This window comes from Poecilia formosa, unplaced genomic scaffold (genome assembly GCF_000485575.1).
Source record: "Poecilia formosa unplaced genomic scaffold, Poecilia_formosa-5.1.2 Scaffold10, whole genome shotgun sequence".
Classification (NCBI taxonomy): Eukaryota; Metazoa; Chordata; class Actinopteri; order Cyprinodontiformes; family Poeciliidae; genus Poecilia; species Poecilia formosa.
In genome coordinates this window covers 3603829-3622701 of record NW_006799949.1, presented here as the reverse complement: position 1 = coordinate 3622701, position 18873 = coordinate 3603829, and the positions used below count along the sequence as shown (strand labels likewise).

Sequence of the window (18873 nt, the reverse complement as noted above, 5' to 3'; positions counted from 1 at the left end):
GAATTCATGCAGTTTAAGATGGTGGGTGTTAATGGGAAAAAATAGAAAAGAAATTGCAGTTAATATAAAACCCCCCTCCTCATTATCTGTGAAGGGAATATGTTACCATATCTCCTTCATAGCAAAGATGTTCCTGATATTAGAGATTTTGTTTTTTGTCATTATCAAGACAATATAGATAATACAAAAATTAAACAAAGCGATGATTTGTGTCAGTAGTAAAACACACAGTATAAAATACAATATTTATTTTAAATCCGTGTTACAATTACAGTAACCTGAGATAATAACCGTTAGTAACCTTTTCTGAAGTCTCGCGATAGTTGAAAGCGGACTCTTTCGTACTAGTGAGACGCTTCTGTGTTGAGCAGCAACGACAGTTTAGGACGGCGGGAGGGGAGGGAGCAGTTTGTTTTGACAATAAACCGGTAAACAAAAGCTTCCGCTACTTCTTTCTTCAGAAAAGTGGCGTTTTTGCGTCTTTGGAGGACAGGTATTCGTTGAATTAAATGTTGTACGATTTCCAGCGTTTGCGTAAGGAGCTCCAGCCGGCGAGTCGCATCAATTCGCCCGGAGGGTCATCGTCAGCGGCGACACCCTCTGCTCCGTCAGCCTGAACCGTTTAGAAAATGACCGGAGAGAAGCTCCGCTCCCTGCGTAAGGACCAGAGGCCGAGCAAGGACGAGGATCTGCTGGAACCGGACGAGGAAGCTGCCACCGGGACCTTCGCTGTCCCCAAGGCGAATAACAAGAGCAGGGCGAGTAAAATATTCAGCAACCACAAGTTAATCAAGTCACCGTCCACACAGTCGCAGAATAATGGTAACACCAATAACACTCTGGCAACATCGGATGTTATTGATGACAACAACAAAAACCCGATCATCAAACCGGGGCTGGACTTTCCGGTGCACGAATGTGTCTTTAAAGGAGATGTCCGACGGCTGTCTTCGCTCATCCGGACACAGAATATTGCCCAGAAGGACGTCCATGGTGAGCATACTTACTGCTTAAATTGTTAGATTCATAAAAACACCTGACGCAAACATTTTCTGGGTTTATTTTTGCTCATGTACCATCAGTTTTCATCAGCAGTAAAAGTAGGCGAGGCTTCTATTACGCAAGGCCTGAGTAACTCCTGACAGATCACTACTTTTAATCCACTTCTCTGGCATAACCTGAAAACGCACCAATTAGTCAGACAGCGATTGGAATCAGGTGATTTTGTTATTACAATGTTAAACAAACTCTGAAAAATCTGCTGGATTCCCCAATATATGCAACACAACTAACAATTGCAACCATTTTCTCTGTAGAAACCAGCCACCTACAGTATGTGCACAGATGCACTCTAGTTTAAAGAGCATACATTATCATTATTACAACATTCTTTTTTTAAGCAATTTCTATTCCTGAAATCAAAAGTTATGCAGCAAAGCAATAAAGAAAAATGGTGAGAACACAGTTGAAAGTTGCTAAAGAGTGAAAGAAACCACATCTGGACTGGAATTGAAGAAACAAAAATTCAGGCAACATTCCTGTATAAACCATAATTTCTGCTCTCTTTCTGAATTCAATGGATGTCGTAGCTGTCATCTTACTCAACAACAGTTTCACTAGAATGGCCTAAAGTGTAAAAGTATATCAGCGGTTATTGGAAGCAGCAGGAATTCTCAACATCAGTACATGTTTTGTTCAACTGAGGGTTTAACTGTGTTGGATTAACATAACTGTTAAAACGTCAACATGGTTGATCACTCCAGTTAAGCACAGTTTCCTTGAAAAGTTACTTCATGCTAATGCTACTCATGTGGTGGTTGGAAGAAAAGTTAAAATCAGGCAGCAGCTGCAGTCCAACATCCACACACAGAGAAAAGATAAGTTGGAGCTGTAGGTCATTATCATAGTCAACCATGCAGGGAGGGATTCATTTATACTAGCATGATCCACAGACATCAGCAGATATTTTGTTCTGGTTGAGAACCCATTAGAAAATAAAAGCACCAGTCAAACGGAGCATTTTCTCAACTGAGAAACTTTATGCTCACAAACATGCTCACGAATGATCTATTTTATCATTGACTCCCTAGTCCATCTGTTGTAGCTTTTACAGTAATCTTGATATTTTTCATTAAAATGTCTTTTTTTCTTCTTTTTTTTTTGAAAACTATGACTGCTTTGTTAGATGTTTCAATAGTGGTTTGTTTTCACAGCTGTGTTAATTTGTAGTCTTTTTAACCGTGTTGCAATTTGACTTAGTTTAGTCTTCGCAAATACTTTTATCTGATTATTATAAATAGAAATAGTTTCTACCTCATCATCCATGTGTAATAAAATATCCATGTTTTTGGTAGGAGTGACTTCAAAGGTTCTGAAAAATGTGTTTTAAAATTATGTTTGCTTTGAAAACAATGGTAAGCCTTGTTATAATTTATTTCTTATAATTTCAAGAATTTTTTTCTACCTCTAAAACGTGGTACTACCTCTTTACTAAAATTTAGAAATTAGGGAAATATGCTTAAAATAGTTTTTTATAATCTTGTAATTCCTTTATTTATGTTGGGTTCAAAGCTAGCACCTCTGTCAAAGATCCTTTAGTACATTCTTTCTTTGTTATGTGTAGTGTTTTTTGGGGGAAAAAAAAGGAAATCATGGAAATTGGTTCAGGTAAGTCAGGCCTGAAGAAAATTGCATATCATCCCGTAAAAGCTGCATCAGCGCATCTTTCACATAAAATAGTTCCTTCTTGTTGTCACGAAAGAAGTTGTATAAGAGGCTTCCCATTCCAGGCAGTAGCATATCGTATCAACCCTGAGCAGTGAAATTAACAATTTATCAGCAATACTTATAGAATCCTGATTTTAATTCAGCCTATATTCAAGTTTATAGATTATATGTTAAGGTGCGTTTTACAAAACTTTGGGAACGACCAGCTTGTTGCAGTTATTCTTTGGGGCAAAGTCTGCTCAGATAACAAAGTAGCTTCCACATAAAACCCCTTCTATCCCAAACTGGACTGACAGCAGGACAAGATTGTCTTGTTCTGGCTCACATACCAACACAGAATTTGGCCCCTACTTGTACCAAATGTCAACATAGGAATGTGCTCTCACATTGCCTGATTCAACAGGGTGTCAGACAGAAAGGCGTTGTTGTGGAACCTGAACCTGTACTTGTCAAAAACTTTTCCTCTGTGACGTAGGTCGGTCTGGTTTGGCTACTTTTCGAATACTTATCTCCACAGTAGTTCAGCTTCTGACAGATAACAGAAAAAAACCCCCAATAAATTTCAGTCATGTAATGCCAAATTTAAATACAAGAATCAAACAAAGAAAAAAAAAAAAACAACATTTATTTATTTACTTACACAAAGAGCATTTTCTGACTGTTAAATCGCTGTCTGTTGTGACAGTGTCCAACAGTCCCTTTGCCAATTCTCTACCATTTCACATTTAACCACTGGCATTTTGTCCTTTCCTACCTCCATTTTATACCTGAAAAGGAACTCATTCATAATCTTTTACTAATTTACTTGTTGGAAATATTTTTAGGAACTATTGAATTAAAGCTCAAGTTTTCCTAGGTTTAATTTAGTTTTATTGTAAATGGTCCTCTGATATTTTGTATAAATATTCCTTTATTCACATTTATTTTGGCTCTGGTTTCTGCTTTGACGAGCCAGCTCATGAAATATGACTGAAAGTATGGATAAGACTATGATCCCTGAATAAACCAAAATAATAATATTTTGGTTTAATATTATTTATTTTGGTTAAGACAAATATGTTGTTTGTCTTAACCAAACAAGATTTTGTTTGGTTAAGATGTAAAATGCCATGTAGTTACAGCAAACTATATAAGTACAATATAGTCAATTATTTTAAAATGTTTGTGGTAAAAGTGTGTATGGAACAGACAGATTTGCTGGGGGTAGTATCCCTCTTTCAGCTAGCTGAGCAGCAGTGGGAAGCAATGTGTGGGGGAGGGGCATCACAATGCTACTCTGCACTTTCATTGACATCTCAGTGAAAGGAGTTCAAGCGTATGAATAGTCTGGAAAATAACTTTTCGAACCTCAGTAGCTTGATACTGATGAGTAGCCAGTGTATGGAGTGGCTTGTAGAGATTCATTACACTAATAGCTAAATTCATTATATCCACTTTTAAATTTTCTGGAATGGATCCTTTTAAGAAGTTATAATTGACTTGGAAGTGTATCCTGTTTTAATGTGACCAACCTTAAAATCTCTAAAAACCCTATCAGCAAGATCACACCCATGTGTTATGAGAAACAATTTTATGGCTGCCAGTAAAATGGGAGATAAGTGTCTCGTGGGCATATAGCACCCCTTCCTACGTAAAATACTCACACCTCTAATCATTTACCACAGCATCATGTCAGAGTTGTAGCTTGTATTTTACACCATATCAGGGCTTACATCATTTGAAGGCACTCCCTACAGTGACTGCCTGTTCTCATCATGTTTTCCGCAGTAGAATCCTTTAAGGAGCTGACTGGGCAGTTTGGCTTCCTCTGAGGCACATTTTATATCTTGGGAAGAAACATGCTTTTTTTCCACACACCTGTAAAAAGTTATTTTTTGGGGGATTATATATATAATGTTGCTCTTGCCATGAAGTGATTATATTTAGCTAACTAGCCATGTCACCACCAGATAAATTTAGATTAGTTTGTGGTGCAGTTGGTGTTTAGCTGCTGGAAAAGACTGTCACAGTGAGAGAACTCATAATAGGCATTTATCATGACCATATCATTTTGAACTCTGTGTGTTTTGCTTTCCAGTATAAAAGTACAAATTATCCAAACTGACAGTTCTACAGATAAAGTTCTTGTCTTTGCTTTCTCCTGTTTCTATTAGTCACTATAGAAATTCATTTTTTTCTGTTGTCTACAGGAAACACACCATTGCACCTCGCTGTCATGATGGGACACAAAGGTGAGCATTGTGAAACGGTCCCTGCCATGTGGTGTATTTCTGTTTCTGACTGGCTGTCTGCTTCTGTTTTGTGAATGAAGATGTCTGTAAGCACATATGACGTCTGTTTGTGTTTTTCTTTGTTTCTGTTGTGTGTTTCAGTTTATTTTTCTGCCTCTGTGTCTGTGTCTAAGCACCACCAGACATTTGTGACAGATCACCACACAAATCCCAGCAGGCAAGATGCTTATGCATGAGTGAAAGGGTGTTGGTGGTGTTTTATTGTTTTCTTCTGGTTAAGAATCAGAGCTTAACTCTTTATCATTAGGGTTTTCTATCATGAGTTTATGGAAGATAATTCTTCTGATACTGGAAATATTCACTTCATTAATTTAACTCATGATGTGTGGAATAGGCTTTTGACTATCAAACCAACATACTTCTCTGTAAATAAATACTTATTGAGTGAATATTAAATATATAAAACCATGATGGAACATTCCATTTTAAGTGGTATAATATAATAGGGATGCACAATGTCAGGAAAATATGCAATTGCGATTTCTGAAATATACGAAGATGAAATGAATTAAGATTAGCAGACAATTGACCTTTAGCATCCTACCACTAAAAAAATAGATCAGGTGTTAGCATTAAGGAAAGTTAGAGTCTATGCCACAGGTCACATCAAAATGCAGAGCTTGAATACAAGACACTTCAGATATAATATTGCACCAAGTTTTGTGTCCAAACAGTTCTTACATCATGATGACAATTATGATATTGTGTAACTCTATAGTATAATTACAAAGACAAGATAGAGTGTCATACTTTAGGTGATATTCTACTGTTAGCCTTATAACGATAAAGCTGGGAAATTATGCTTCAACATTGATAAATTAATCTTTGATAACATTTGCCATATCTTATAAGCGTACATAAGCCAACCTGTTATGCTTTATTGGTATAGGTTGGAATAACAAAGAAAATGTATTTCTGAAAAAAAAATGTTTGTATATTTGAGAACATTTAAATATATTTTTCAGTTATATAGTGAGCATATTATGACATCAAACCCTTGCTACTGTCTTTTAAGCGATATTGTTTTTAGCTGAATTGAATGGGACTGAAGGCATGTGTCTACAGATTTGAAGCATCTTATTTGTGTTACAATGAAAAAAATTTACTTTTGTTTTTTGCTGCTGAAAATTGGTACACACATCAGGCACGCAGTTGCATGCACTTCACAGCTCTATTCATTCAGTGTCAGTCATGGGAGCACTAGTTTCAATTGATTTCACATTCACAAAGGTCAATTCCTGTCACTGGCATCAGAGCCCTGCCACTACAATTTTGGTAACTCCGCCAGCCAAGTGACAGTGTTTTGTCGTATAGGAGGCCATGGCATTGATTGCGCTAATGAGGTTGCTTGTTTTCTTCCCTGTCCTCCAGGGAGACTCAGGCGAGTCAGGCTTAAGGCTACAGCATGAGATCACTGTCTGGGCGTGGCTGCCCTTTATGGATGGAGAGGACAAGGCCCTTTTTGTGTGTAGTATTGCATGTGCAGATGTTTATTATTTATTTACCGTTCCAGCAGTGACAGTTATGCAGTTATGTATATGAGTGGCTTGAAAAACTGGAACATTTACACTGGCTTGCTGGCATAAGCTGGTATGCAAAAGTGTCAGAGAGGCCAGAATTGCAATAGACAATGCTAAGCATAATGCCGGACAGATGGGTGATGTTGTTTGAGGTGTAAAACAGGTTTTGCATAAAACTTGCCACCTGCTGTATTATTTTTACTGCTCGACTCCGTCACAGACTGTGCATAAAAGGGCAATTTAATTATCAATTAACATGTTGTTTTGTTTTGATTCATTTATCTTAAATACTATTGTTTTATCCACAGTCATTACACACCAAAGACAAGCAAAGACAACATAAAGTGCTTAATTAAAGATAAAAACAGGTGGCAATGAGAAAAGCATATAGAATTCAAGCAGTACTTGAAAGGGGAGCTTCACCTGCCGCATCTCTTGACCCCAAGCAGCAGACACAGTATGGCAGCAATGTCTCTCCAACAGCTTGTGTCCAGTCTCTATGGTAGTCAACTGCTCTTCTGTTCATATCATTCAAAGTACATTTAGATGCAGCCTTGTTGTTGTTGGTTAGTGAGTTACTGCTGTTTAAAAGGATAACATAGTAATAGGCAGATATCATAGGTAATTATATAATAAGTGTAGTATGTAGAGTGTTGAGATCAACATAGTTGTTCCAGGTCAGCCCAGTGGTTATAAAAGTTAAAGCGATACTTATTTCATCCATAAATGGGAAGTGGTTGAAGGTATTGCATATAACAGAAATCTATTGCCAAAAAAAAAAAAGTCTTTGTCCATGTTTCATGATGACCTACAATATCACCACTCCATCTACATAGCCAGACAGAGTACTTAAAGTGCCTAATCCCAGACCAGAAGGACATATGGCCTGACTGCTCTTCCCATGGTTGTGCATATCTGCTAAATGCTCTTGTTGTTATTACACAACCACTGGATTTAGCAGAGTGATGTAGAGGTCAAAGGCCTCTGGGGACCTAAGGCTTAGATCAGAAAGGGAGCGTACATCTGTGCATCTGTTTGCCTGCATTTTCTCAACATCAGCTTCAGTTATCAGAAGTTTCAGCCCCGGGCTCTGTCACAGGTCGACCGATGCATTAGCAGGGTCCTGCTGTTAAGTTTCATAGTGTGAGGTTGTTTGTGATGCATTCTGCCATCCTTGTATTTAATAAAAGCCTGGGATTTGACTAGAATGAAACTGGAAGTAAAAAGCTTGAGGACAGTGTTGGAAAAATGTGTCAAGAGGAGCAGAAAAGGGAGACGTTTGAACATGGTTGTCTTTGTTTTAATTGTCTTTTCTCTGTCTCCTTTTTGAAGAGCCAATAACTGCTTTAAAGGAATGCAGCCGCAGTACTTTTGTTGCTGTCACAAGATCCCTTTTACTATTTTCCTGTGAACAAACTATATACAGCCATGCATGTTTTTGTTGTGTTTTCATGTTTATTCAGGAAACGTTTCAAGTGTGTCACTCTCACTTATTAAGAATACATGGGACCCTGGCTGCTTTCTCATCTATTAAACATGGCGAGGATGTAGGTGGTTGATGTGGGATTGTGAGAACATGTTACACTCAAAAGGCAGAGGTTATGGCATTTTTTTCATACTGAAGTTTTATAAAGGACAAGTCTGAACATGAGCGCAAAAACTTGAGGTAGTTCGCATTGACTCAGAATCAGCTAAAATACTTTTCATTGCCGCCTCATGTGAGAGCCCAGCATATCCACTCAGCAGTAGTTAGGGCTGGGTTTTTGCATTTGTTTGCTGCAGTGCTCACAGGACTGTAACTGCTCAGCCCATGGCTGAGACAGAGCTGTACAGATGCCAGCATTATAATAAATGATGTCACAACAACACAGACAGCTGAGCCGGAACAACAGACTTCATTTTTGGCTGGCTGTAGTTTGCTGACAAGTTGCCCAGAGAGTGGAAGGATTTCTGTGCTGCTCTCAGAGTTGATTTTTGAATTAAAAAGTGACTGTCTGGCCAGTTTTCTGTTGTACTATAATTACAGCTCTGAGATCCACTCTACACAGTGCTAGTGTGTTCCAGTGACTTAACTGTTTTATTCACTTGGATCTGGACTTTTAGTGATAATTAAATTAGTGTTCTGTGTCTTTTGTAGCTGTATGTCCCACATGGCTCGATTTATTAAAAGGTCAGCTGTCATCTCAGTCCTACTTAATCTGTCTTTATAATCAGAGTTATTCTCAAAATGCTCAATTGATTCTGTAGTTAAATCAGACATGGTGGAGGTAGCTGACATCACCCATATTAGAGTACACTTGACGTGGTCCGATATGTTTACAGTGACAGTATAAACAGAAACTGCAGATACATGTTTACCACAAGAAGAATAAACCTTTCTGTCATTTGTTAAATTCAATGGATGATGAATCTGAACAGAAAACGTCTTGACCTGCACGTAACCATAGCAACATCAAACATTCTTAGAATATGTTTTTCAAAAAATAGATTTCTTGAATCTATTTCAAGAAATATACTCCTTGATTGCTGCGCAGTGCCTTACAGCATTTTGTCACATTTTACAACTTCAGAGAAATGCATAACTAGAGGAAGGAAAAATCTACAGAAGTTTCAACAGTTTATACAATTACAAAATATGAAAAGTGTGGTATGCATTTGTAATCATACCCTTTCTCTTTGATAGCCTGGAATAAGATCAAAAGCAACCAGTTGTGGCTAGAATTCCCTTAATTAGTAAAAACTAGTCAACCTATGTGTGATATGAGTACACCTTTTCTGCGAAGGTCACTGAGGTTTGGTAGAGAACATTACAAGCAAAAAAATATGAAAACCAAACAACACAGCAGACAAGTCGTCAAAACATTTTGGAGAAGTTTAAGGTAAAGTTAAATTGCAAAACATTATCTCCAATTCATCTGGCAGAGGACTGGAAATAAAATTAAATGCAGTGTTTATGTCTTTCTACTTTGGGTTCACAACAAGCATAAATGCCACCTATTACCTGCTGAAAAAAATAATTATTATTTCCATCTTAAAACAAAGTGTCTCTTAATTTATTTCAGGGCTGGGGAAGCCTGCATGCAAAATATGTAAATGTTAGCATTTATTATAGCCCAAAGGAAGCACATATTTGTGACATGTAAGTTGCATACAAATTAGATGTTGATACATTTGCCATATGCTGTGCAGCTTTTCTGCAAACCTACTAAGACATGGCTTTCCTCCTGAAGTGATACACATGGCAAGACTCATGGTAATTCTGGAGGAGCTACAGAGATCCACATCTCTGGGGAATGAATACAAGGAAATCATTCACATCAAAGCTTGTGTTATATTTGCTCAGCCAAAGTCCAGACCCAAACCTAATCTGTGATGAGTCAAAAGTATTTGTCAACACATTCTCCCCATCCAATCTTCATGAGCTTGCAAAGAAGAATATGAATAAATTTCAGTCTTGATAATGTACAAATGTAACATTTGAGAGAATCGTTTGTCTTCCATCAAATAAATATTTGTAAGACAAGTTTGAGGTTTTAATAATAAGTCACAAATGTACTAGTCAAAAATGTCGATGTGAAAACGTGTCTTTGGGTTTGTGTAAGACAAACTGTTCCTCTCTGTCTGCGTAGCTTGTCGGTGATGTTTGGTAGATGTGCTTTCAATGTTTATGATTGTTTACCTGACTGTCCTTTTCACAGAGTGTGCCCATTTGTTACTGGCTCACAATGCACCCGTGAAGGTGAAGAATGCTCAGGGATGGAGCCCCCTTGCAGAGGCCATTAGCTACGGAGATCGACAAATGAGTAAGTATCTGAAACAAACAACAAGTGTGAAGCCCCGCTGCAGGTGCATAGTGGTTGCATAATGTCAGTCAAACAGCCCGCTTACAGTCATAACTGTGGGTTCAGTCAGATTTTTTTTTTCTGTATGAAAACCACGATGGAACAGAGGAAAGTCTTGATGCAAATCAACAAAGACCCTGCACATTCCTCCAAACTGCTGCCTCCCAGCAAGGCCATGATGGTGGCCCTCTTCTTTTGTTCATCAGAAAGAGGGTACATTCCTCAAAGTTCTCAGAGCCTCTGTTTTAATGAAAGGATATTCACTAGACATTTCTTTCACTCATCATACACTGATTCCACTGAATTCCAACACATTTCAGAGTGTTAAAAATCTTAGCTTGAAATGTTCTGAGTATTTTGTTGTTACATGTAAGCATAGCCTTGTTACACAACAAAACTAACTCCTCAAAGATGTCACTTCAGTCAGATTTGTGATACATTTTGGTGAGGAAGGGATAGAATGAGGGGGACAGAAGTTTGTTTGCACAACAAACTTGTTAGTAGGATTTAGATTTTAATTTTGCTGCCTGATATATGGTGTATCAGTTGGTTTTCTCTGTCATGTAATGGGTCATCTGAAAAAAAAAAGCCCTGCACTAATAAGCTAAGAGGGCATAGTGCTGCCTGTCTATCGGTTGCAGAAGAAGTCTGACATAGTATGGTTAAATGTATTCTACTTTCATACTTGTACAATGATACAAGAACAGTTGCCTTATTAAATGGCCTACTCAAGTTGCAACTATAGCTAAACGTACCATCCACATGCTTAAGTGCAGTATTGGCAAAAGCAATTTTATTTCTGCCCTTTAAAAAAATAAAAAGGAAATCACATCACATCAAAAAGATATTAGGGGATTGCTTGAGATATTTAATCATTTATTTTACAATGGCATGTTCATTTAAAGTTTACTTGAAGCTGATAATTTTGCAATTACATCGTCTTGCAACCTTCTGAAGACCATATTTTCCTCTACAACACAAATATAAAGGCAAAAAATAAATAAATAAATAAATAAAATGAACACATTTGAACAAAGTATGTCAAGACACATTTTACAATTGTTTTATGTGGATGCTGACGATGCTTATTTCTACAAAATAAGGGTAAGGTATTTCAAATTGACAAAACATACTTTTCTTGTGTAGCATGATGTTTTGTGATTTATTTATTATTATTATTATTATTATTATTATTATTTTTAGTTCTGCCAAGTTCTGTGGGAACATCAAATAATAGTGTGAACACAAAGGAACCAAACAGTTTCTGTCACATCTTCTGATGCCAAAGCAGAAACCATGTCAAGTCCAATTTTAACGCACCACAAATCAGTTAGGCATACAAACATAATGAGAGCATACCTGCAGGAGTATAAAACCCACCCAGTTATCCTCTGAGAGACCCTTAAAAAGGAAAGGCAAAATGGGGGAGTTGACATGCAGGCAAATTTAAGGGGAAAATTCAGAATTTTCACAATGCACCCGTGTCATCCTGTTCTCTTAACTACTGTGGCTAACAGCTTTGTTGTCCAGTAATTTTGTTTACAAACCCTTAATTCAGTCTTATTATGGTATACTGGACAAAAAAAAGGACAGTAATCATTCTTAGGCCATTTATAAATAAATGACAGAGTTGTGAAGGATGCTGTAGCTTTACACCTCCAAAACCCTCAATTTTCCTTACATAATAGTCAAGATTACAACATTTCACACACCGTAACAGTCTGCGTTGCCCAGGATGTTGACTTCTCAGTTAGCTCAATCATCCCATTGTTGTAGCACTTATGTGTACTGCAGCACACTGCTATGTGTCCAGACAACAGAATGAATCACTCTCAGCCTGTTTCTGAAAATACTATTATGGTTTTCTGGCTGTAATGATTCTCTTTGCTATCTTTATCACATAAAGCCATTATGTTGCAGTAATGAACATACTGCCTAATAAAAATATAGCAGTTCCTATAAAAGTACACTTTAACTTATAGTATTAGGATTTCATATCACCAATGCAAAGTAATGCATAGTTGTGAATGCATACAATTTTGAAGTCCTATGAAGACATGTATTTGTATTTTCTATAATCATTATTCCAACCACCTTTTCCCTCTTGAATCTGAGACGATGCTAAACATCTTGCTCATAGATGCTACAGTTGTCCTGTCTTAGCTGATGGATCGGGAATCCAAAAGGGACTTGAATCTCTAATGCACTAAAACAAAAATGATCGGACCCAGCCAGTCTTGTGACAGCTTAGCCACAGATGGCTGATTTAACACTTTAAAAGGCAGGGACTTGCTTGGGTGATAAGAGTTTGCTTGATCTGTGGATTGCCAGATCAATGTATTCCAGGGTTTTTCTTCCCTTTATGCACATATTTTGATTGTCCTGTTCCAAGCCTGGATCACGTGTCTTTTTTCGCTTGATTTGAAATTTGCTGTTGGCAAGAAAATATTAATTAAAAGAAGGGGTGAGACTTCACCCTATCTATGTGTAAGTCATAATAACAATATAAAAAAAGTGCAGAAGTATGTAAACTGTAACAATTGTTTTCTGTTCAGCACAAAAATGCTGAGTATGTTTCAAAGTTAGGTTGATGAAGCCAAAGTTATCAAAGACCAAAGTTATCCAGTGTGATCTGAGTAAGTGTTTGTCAGGGCTTCAAGATGGAAGTGGAACCATTGAAGGTTTTGTTTGTTTTAAAGACAGACAAACATCCTGGGTTTAATAGGATTGAGATTAGTTCCTGCTAGTCATTTGTTTCACTTATTGTCAATTCATAAAGCTGTTTATGTACATAGTGATAATTTCAGAGACATTTTTGCCAGCAGGCACATGCATCTCTGACTTTTATTTGTGTTTGAACGAACACAAAACAAAGCAAAGGGGGGCTCAAAAATAGACTGTGTTTTGTGGAAAATAGCTCTTTCTGTCCTTAGTTACTATTCTACTCACACAATTGCTTTAAGATCTGTTTTAAAGGCTGTCTCAGTAATGTTTAGTGTTATATGATTGGGAGCGGTTTTTTCATGGGAGTGTCTGCCTGAAGTGCTTTCTGCAGAGGAAATAAACAACCAAGCTACACCAGAGCTGTCTTCTGAAAAACTGAGGCAGAAAAACATGTGCTCAAGCAAATTAAAATCTCAAGCAATGTTTTTCAAATGCTTCCACTTACTCTCACCCAGCAGTTTGAGGAAGCTTGAAGCCTCTGTGTTGCACACTAGCATCTTTTTTGGGGGTGGAACATGACATGGTTTCAGACTGTTTATTTAGGAAGCTTTAATTTGCACCCATATGTGAAGTAGGACACTGGGCAGTCAGCACACTGCTCTTATCAACAGTACTGTTTCTGTAACACTGCCAGTGTCTGGACACACATTGATCTAGCATTGGACCTACCTCTATTTAGTTTGCATAAATTAGCCAAGCCAGAATGGTTTTTTTATCCCTCAAGGAGCAATCCGTGTGTGAAAAGGGATAGTGTTAGTGTTTTGGGAACTGTCCTTTTGAGTAATATGTTCAAACAAGGCTTTGATCAATATTTAGATGCTATTTTCTGACCTAATAATTTCTGACTTAAGAACTAATCTTAGATTTTGTTCATGTTTACAGCCAGTTAAGCTACTGAAAAGCAAAGCATTGTAATGTTTCCAGCATCACATATTAGTTTCAGTCAATTTTTAGGCATCACTTAGAGATCAGGCTTTTTTGGGTCAATACCCATTTCTTTGAGATTTGCAACTGATATTGATAAATTACTTTTTTTTTTTTTTTCCAAGGACTGTCACGGAAAGAAATACAAATGTGGCAGGTTCCATGACGGAGGTGTCATGGAGGTGTTCCTAACCCTTATTTATGTTTTATCTTTTTATAATAACTTGCCTTCCAGATCACTGATTAGACCTAATAAAACCAATTCCAACTAAGTGATTATTGTATCACTTAACAATAATCACTTAACTATTGTTAAGTGATACAATAACTTAACAACAGTTAAGTTATTGTTAAGTGGTTTATTGAACAGCATTCATTAAACTAGCCCACAGTGTCAGAGGAAATACCCCTTGGCTACTTATACTTAGTCTGGTTCTGCTAGAGGTTAACTAGCAAGTATCTGTTCTTTGAGAGCTTCCAGAAGCAGTTGTGTTATTAGTTCCAAGGACTAATTAAGTTGTTGCAATTTGTAGTGATGGAAAATGTCTGTTTTCATTAGATGGCAGTAGTGAAGCCCCTACGGTTAGTCACTCAATTAATGCCAAGAAACTTTCCCAATGTCTCAAGGATGAAGGGTCAGTTTGGTATTGTGTTGCGGTGTTTTGCATCGGTTTCTCAGCCTGTGTTGGCTAGGTGGTCCATGGCCAGATGGTGAAATTATGCTCCTTTCCTTGTCATAGTGAGAGGCGTTGAGGATCAAGAGGAACCCCGACCAGTGCTTGTCAGCATTCATTAAACCAGCCCACAAAGATCCCCCACATCCTGTGATTGTGTCAGGTTCAGTTGGCACAAGTGTCTTCATGTGTGTCAATGTGTGTGGTTGCCTGTGCTCCACTTTGGCCCAATTCTACCTCTGAATCTGCACTGCTACATGGGGGGGGGGGGGCATCCATGAAATAATAACAACAACAACCTGTTTGTAATGTTGACTCATGGATTTGATAGGAGTGATGATCTCCTATTGGTCAAGAAGTTTTTGTTTTTGGTCTTTTTCAAAAGTAGGACATTTGGGCTGTCATAGACAAAATAGAAACTCTATTTATTAAGTGTTTCCAGTGCTGTAGCTGGTACAGTCATGTGGGCATTTATTCCCTTCCTGGCTTCATCAAAGAACCACAACTATGTCATGAGCTACAGATGGCTGGTTATCTGCTGAATAGGAAGTAGCACTTACATAAACACACAACTCTCAGATGTGAATCCCTATTTTTCCTGATGGGTCTAAAGAGCTGCGAATCCTTGATAATGTGACTGGTCATAGTTAAAAGTCTGTGAAAATAACTCTCCCTCTGGTCAATAGGGAGGTCAAAGGCAGCGCTTATTACCAGAATGCCTCATCTCTGCTAGGCTCATTCCCTTTGAACTTCCTGTAGTTTTTTTTGTTCCCTGCAGTCAGAGCATCATGATTGCTTAGAAGAATCAAGTGTATTATAAAGTTGGCCTATTTCTCAAGAAAAATACATTATGCATTTTAGCTGGATGTTTTTAACCTCTACCCTATTGCATCGTCAGTCGTGTCTAGGGAGAAACTGTTAGTTTAGCTATGTGTCCTTGCATGCCCACTATATTTATCCATTGTTGCTGTTTGCCAAACATCGCATCATACCTGCCAGGGGGATGTTTCATACCAGGGCTACACAATAAATCATGAATATGTCATCTTCTCTACCTCTTCTATCTGTGTGCACAATATTAATATTGCAGGCTATGTGGAAAGTTGAAGGGTGATGGATTTCAAGTACTGTGAGTTTACACTTAGCACACTCATAAGATATTCAGCCAGGATGGAGTTTTACTGCATTAGTAGCTCACACTAAACACAGGTTACAGAGTTCAAGATGTTAAATGTCACAGATAAAGTTGGAAGAGCAGAGAAGGAAAGGAGCTCATAGCATCATTACATTGTACCAATATATTGCCATCAAATGACTTGGTAATGTTGTTCAGTTCTATTTTTTTGTGCTTGCTTTTACAACTGATGAGGATTTAAAGTCATTTTGCATTAGCCACTCTTCTCATGAACCAGTCACTGTTGTCAATGTATCTCAAGGTTTCAAAATTCTTGATATGATAGTTTTAAAGCTGAAAAACTTCCCATCATAATGTTTGCATGTTTGTTTGTTTTTTGTTTTTGTTTTTTCAGAGATGACAGAGATAGTGTTGTAGTGGTAGAAGGAAGGTTCCCACACATTTCCGTCGCTTCCAAGAAAGCCAAGTTTAGCTGTCGGGAAATATTTCCAGCTGCAAATAATATGGCATGGAAACATAAGGAGAGCCATCCGTCACCCTTAGGAAGAGAACATGCAACCTACAGCTTGCAAGTTAAGAACAGCATGTCTGCAAGAAACGTCAGACTCTCCCAGACCAGCAAATATCTAGTCATACAAACAAATTATTGCCAACTTTAGTTTATCTTCATTCTCTATACTATATTATTTATATTACTATAAATAACTGGTAAGTATAGCATCATCTATATCTGTTATTCAGTATGATGTGTTATTTTAGGAACAGAGCACTGGGAAAAAATCTTTCTAATTCATTTAACAAATGATTATATCATTATGTATGCACTGTTTTTTAATATGTTTTGTTAATACGTTTTGTTAATACTGATACAGTAAAGCCTGAGGATTTATACTTAAAGTTGTCAGTCATACTCTACTGTACTAAAATGCAGTTGTGTGAATCCAACAAATGCTATCAACCAAAAGGAGGTCAATAAGAGTTATTTTGTTTTGCTCCAGAGCCATGATATGTGATAATTTGTAAATCAGCTGACCCATGCAGAGATACATATTTATGGGAAATAAGGTGCTATACAAAGTTGTTAGGAAATAATCTATAAATAAATCCAATTATATATATCATTTATATAATTTTATGACAATATAATATAAATAATTCCCCCTCAAAAGGAAAAAAAAAAACTTCCCAGGGAAAAAAGAAATGTGCACTAAATAAGTACATCTATACAAAATGGCTTTCTTGTCCTTTGAGTATAACATTGGAGGAGGTTAGAACAAAATGACAACAAATGGGTATAAATGCGGATATAAGTTTGACTTATTCCAAAGTAAATCCCCCAACAAGTTAGACTGTTAGACAATTTTAAATTAGGCTTTTAGAGAGTCTAGGAAAAAGTTCATAAAATAAAGATCAGTTAACCACTAAACATAAACATGAAAATTGAGCTTTTAAAGCGAGTTTCTCAGTGATGAGGCTGATTTTCAGGACATGTTGGAAAAACACAGTTTCCTTCTGCCAAAACAGCAACAGCATAACAGAGTGCATAGATGACCTGCTTAGAGATCGTAAAATGGGACTCAGAGCCATTAAAGCAGAGTATTAAAAAGTCAAGAGTTCTCTTCTGTTTTTGGAGCTGATTGCGTGCATCCAGTGTTCTTTTTGCTGTGCTAAAAAAGTTTAAAAGGCAGTCCTTTTTTGAACAGAGATGAAAAGCTTCTTCAGTGTTAATGCTTCTTTTTGTCTCTTTCCTCTCCCACAGTCACAGCATTGCTGAGGAAGTTGAAGCAGCAGTCCAGGGAGAGCGTAGAAGACAAGAGGCCCAAACTGCTGAAAGCCCTCAAAGAGGTATGTAGTGCTTGATAGTGCTTTTCCTGGCAACCACAGATGAAGCTCTTTTGTCAAAGTGAAATGTTTTCTTCCCGGTTAGTTGTAATAATAGTAGTAATTAGTTCCTAATTTTCATTAGTTTCTAAATTCATACGCATAACATGGATTGTCAGGCCTGTATACACCAACAAGCAGGATGCTTACACAAACTGTTTGGTGAAAAAAAAAAAAAAAAAAGGTTTAACCTTTTTCTCAGCATCTGAGATTAAACCAGAGTAAACATTTCATGTTTTAGGACATAAGATAAATAAAATAAATTATATGTGCTAATTGGCGGAGAATTAAGGGATATTTTTTTATTACGATCTTCAAAATCAGACTTTGACACACATTTCTCTTGTATTTGTAAGCATTGTCTGTAAACTGTATGATATCATTATGCAACTTTTGATGAGCAAGCCAGAAGAGAAATGAAATTCACTGTTGAATGAGAGTCATTTGTTGGAAATATTGTGTAAATAAAACTCCATGTTGACACACACTGTTAGGGAAATCTGACATCGGCTGCCATTAGTTAAAACGTACCCTAACCCTCCCCCTACTCACCTCCGATTAGACATAAAGAGATTGTACGTTTATAGTGAAGCATGGTAGTTTTTTCCATGTCATAACGTCTCAGAAATGATTAAGACTTTGCAATTTATTACAGACTGAGTTAGTTATGAGTCAGACTCATTGTTAACTTCCTGTTGCTGTAAATGCTCAGTTGATGACTCAACATTTATTGATACAAAGCTCAATATAGTTCCCACTCACTGTTTATTCCAGTTTTAGTATTATTTGTATAGAATCACAGTTACTAATAATCAATCTTAATCATTAATCATCTTGTTCTAACTAATACCGAGTCTTTATTACCAGCTGGGAGACTTTTACCTGGAGCTGCACTGGGACTTCCAGAGTTGGGGTAAGTTAAACACCAGTTCTGCTGTTCCAAAGCAAAAACCCTCTGTAGTAGTGAATCACTATTGAGATGTTCTGTAAAGGCCTCTGGGGTTTGCAAGAGGACACTACTGCACAGACAAAACGAAGAAGACAAAGTAACACACTAGAAAGGTGTCAAGGGTCTCACAAAGCACTGTTCAATCGACTGTTTGGAAAAGGTGAAAATATAGCTCAACTGCAAACCTACCAAATTTCTGTTCACTT

At 37.3% G+C, this 18873-nt stretch overlaps 1 protein-coding gene across 4 annotated transcripts in view; it reads left to right on the top strand.

The window, feature by feature from the left end:
• Positions 1-325: 325 nt before the first annotated feature.
• LOC103130663 (ankyrin repeat domain-containing protein 13C) overlaps positions 326-18873 on the top strand; it is a 30362-nt gene continuing 11814 nt past the window's right edge. Inside the window, exons 1-5 of one of the 4 annotated variants that reach the window (XM_016665637.1) lie at positions 326-428; positions 528-993; positions 4917-4958; positions 10237-10341; positions 17597-17682. In XM_016665637.1, coding sequence (XP_016521123.1) covers positions 630-993; positions 4917-4958; positions 10237-10341; positions 17597-17682 — 597 coding nt within the window. In that variant the 5' untranslated portion in view covers positions 326-428; positions 528-629. Of the gene's footprint in view, positions 994-4916; positions 4959-10236; positions 10342-17596; positions 17683-18585; positions 18632-18873 lie in introns of all 4 variants that reach the window. The other 3 variants (XM_016665642.1, XM_007542118.2, XM_007542127.2) reach the window with 3 other exon arrangements.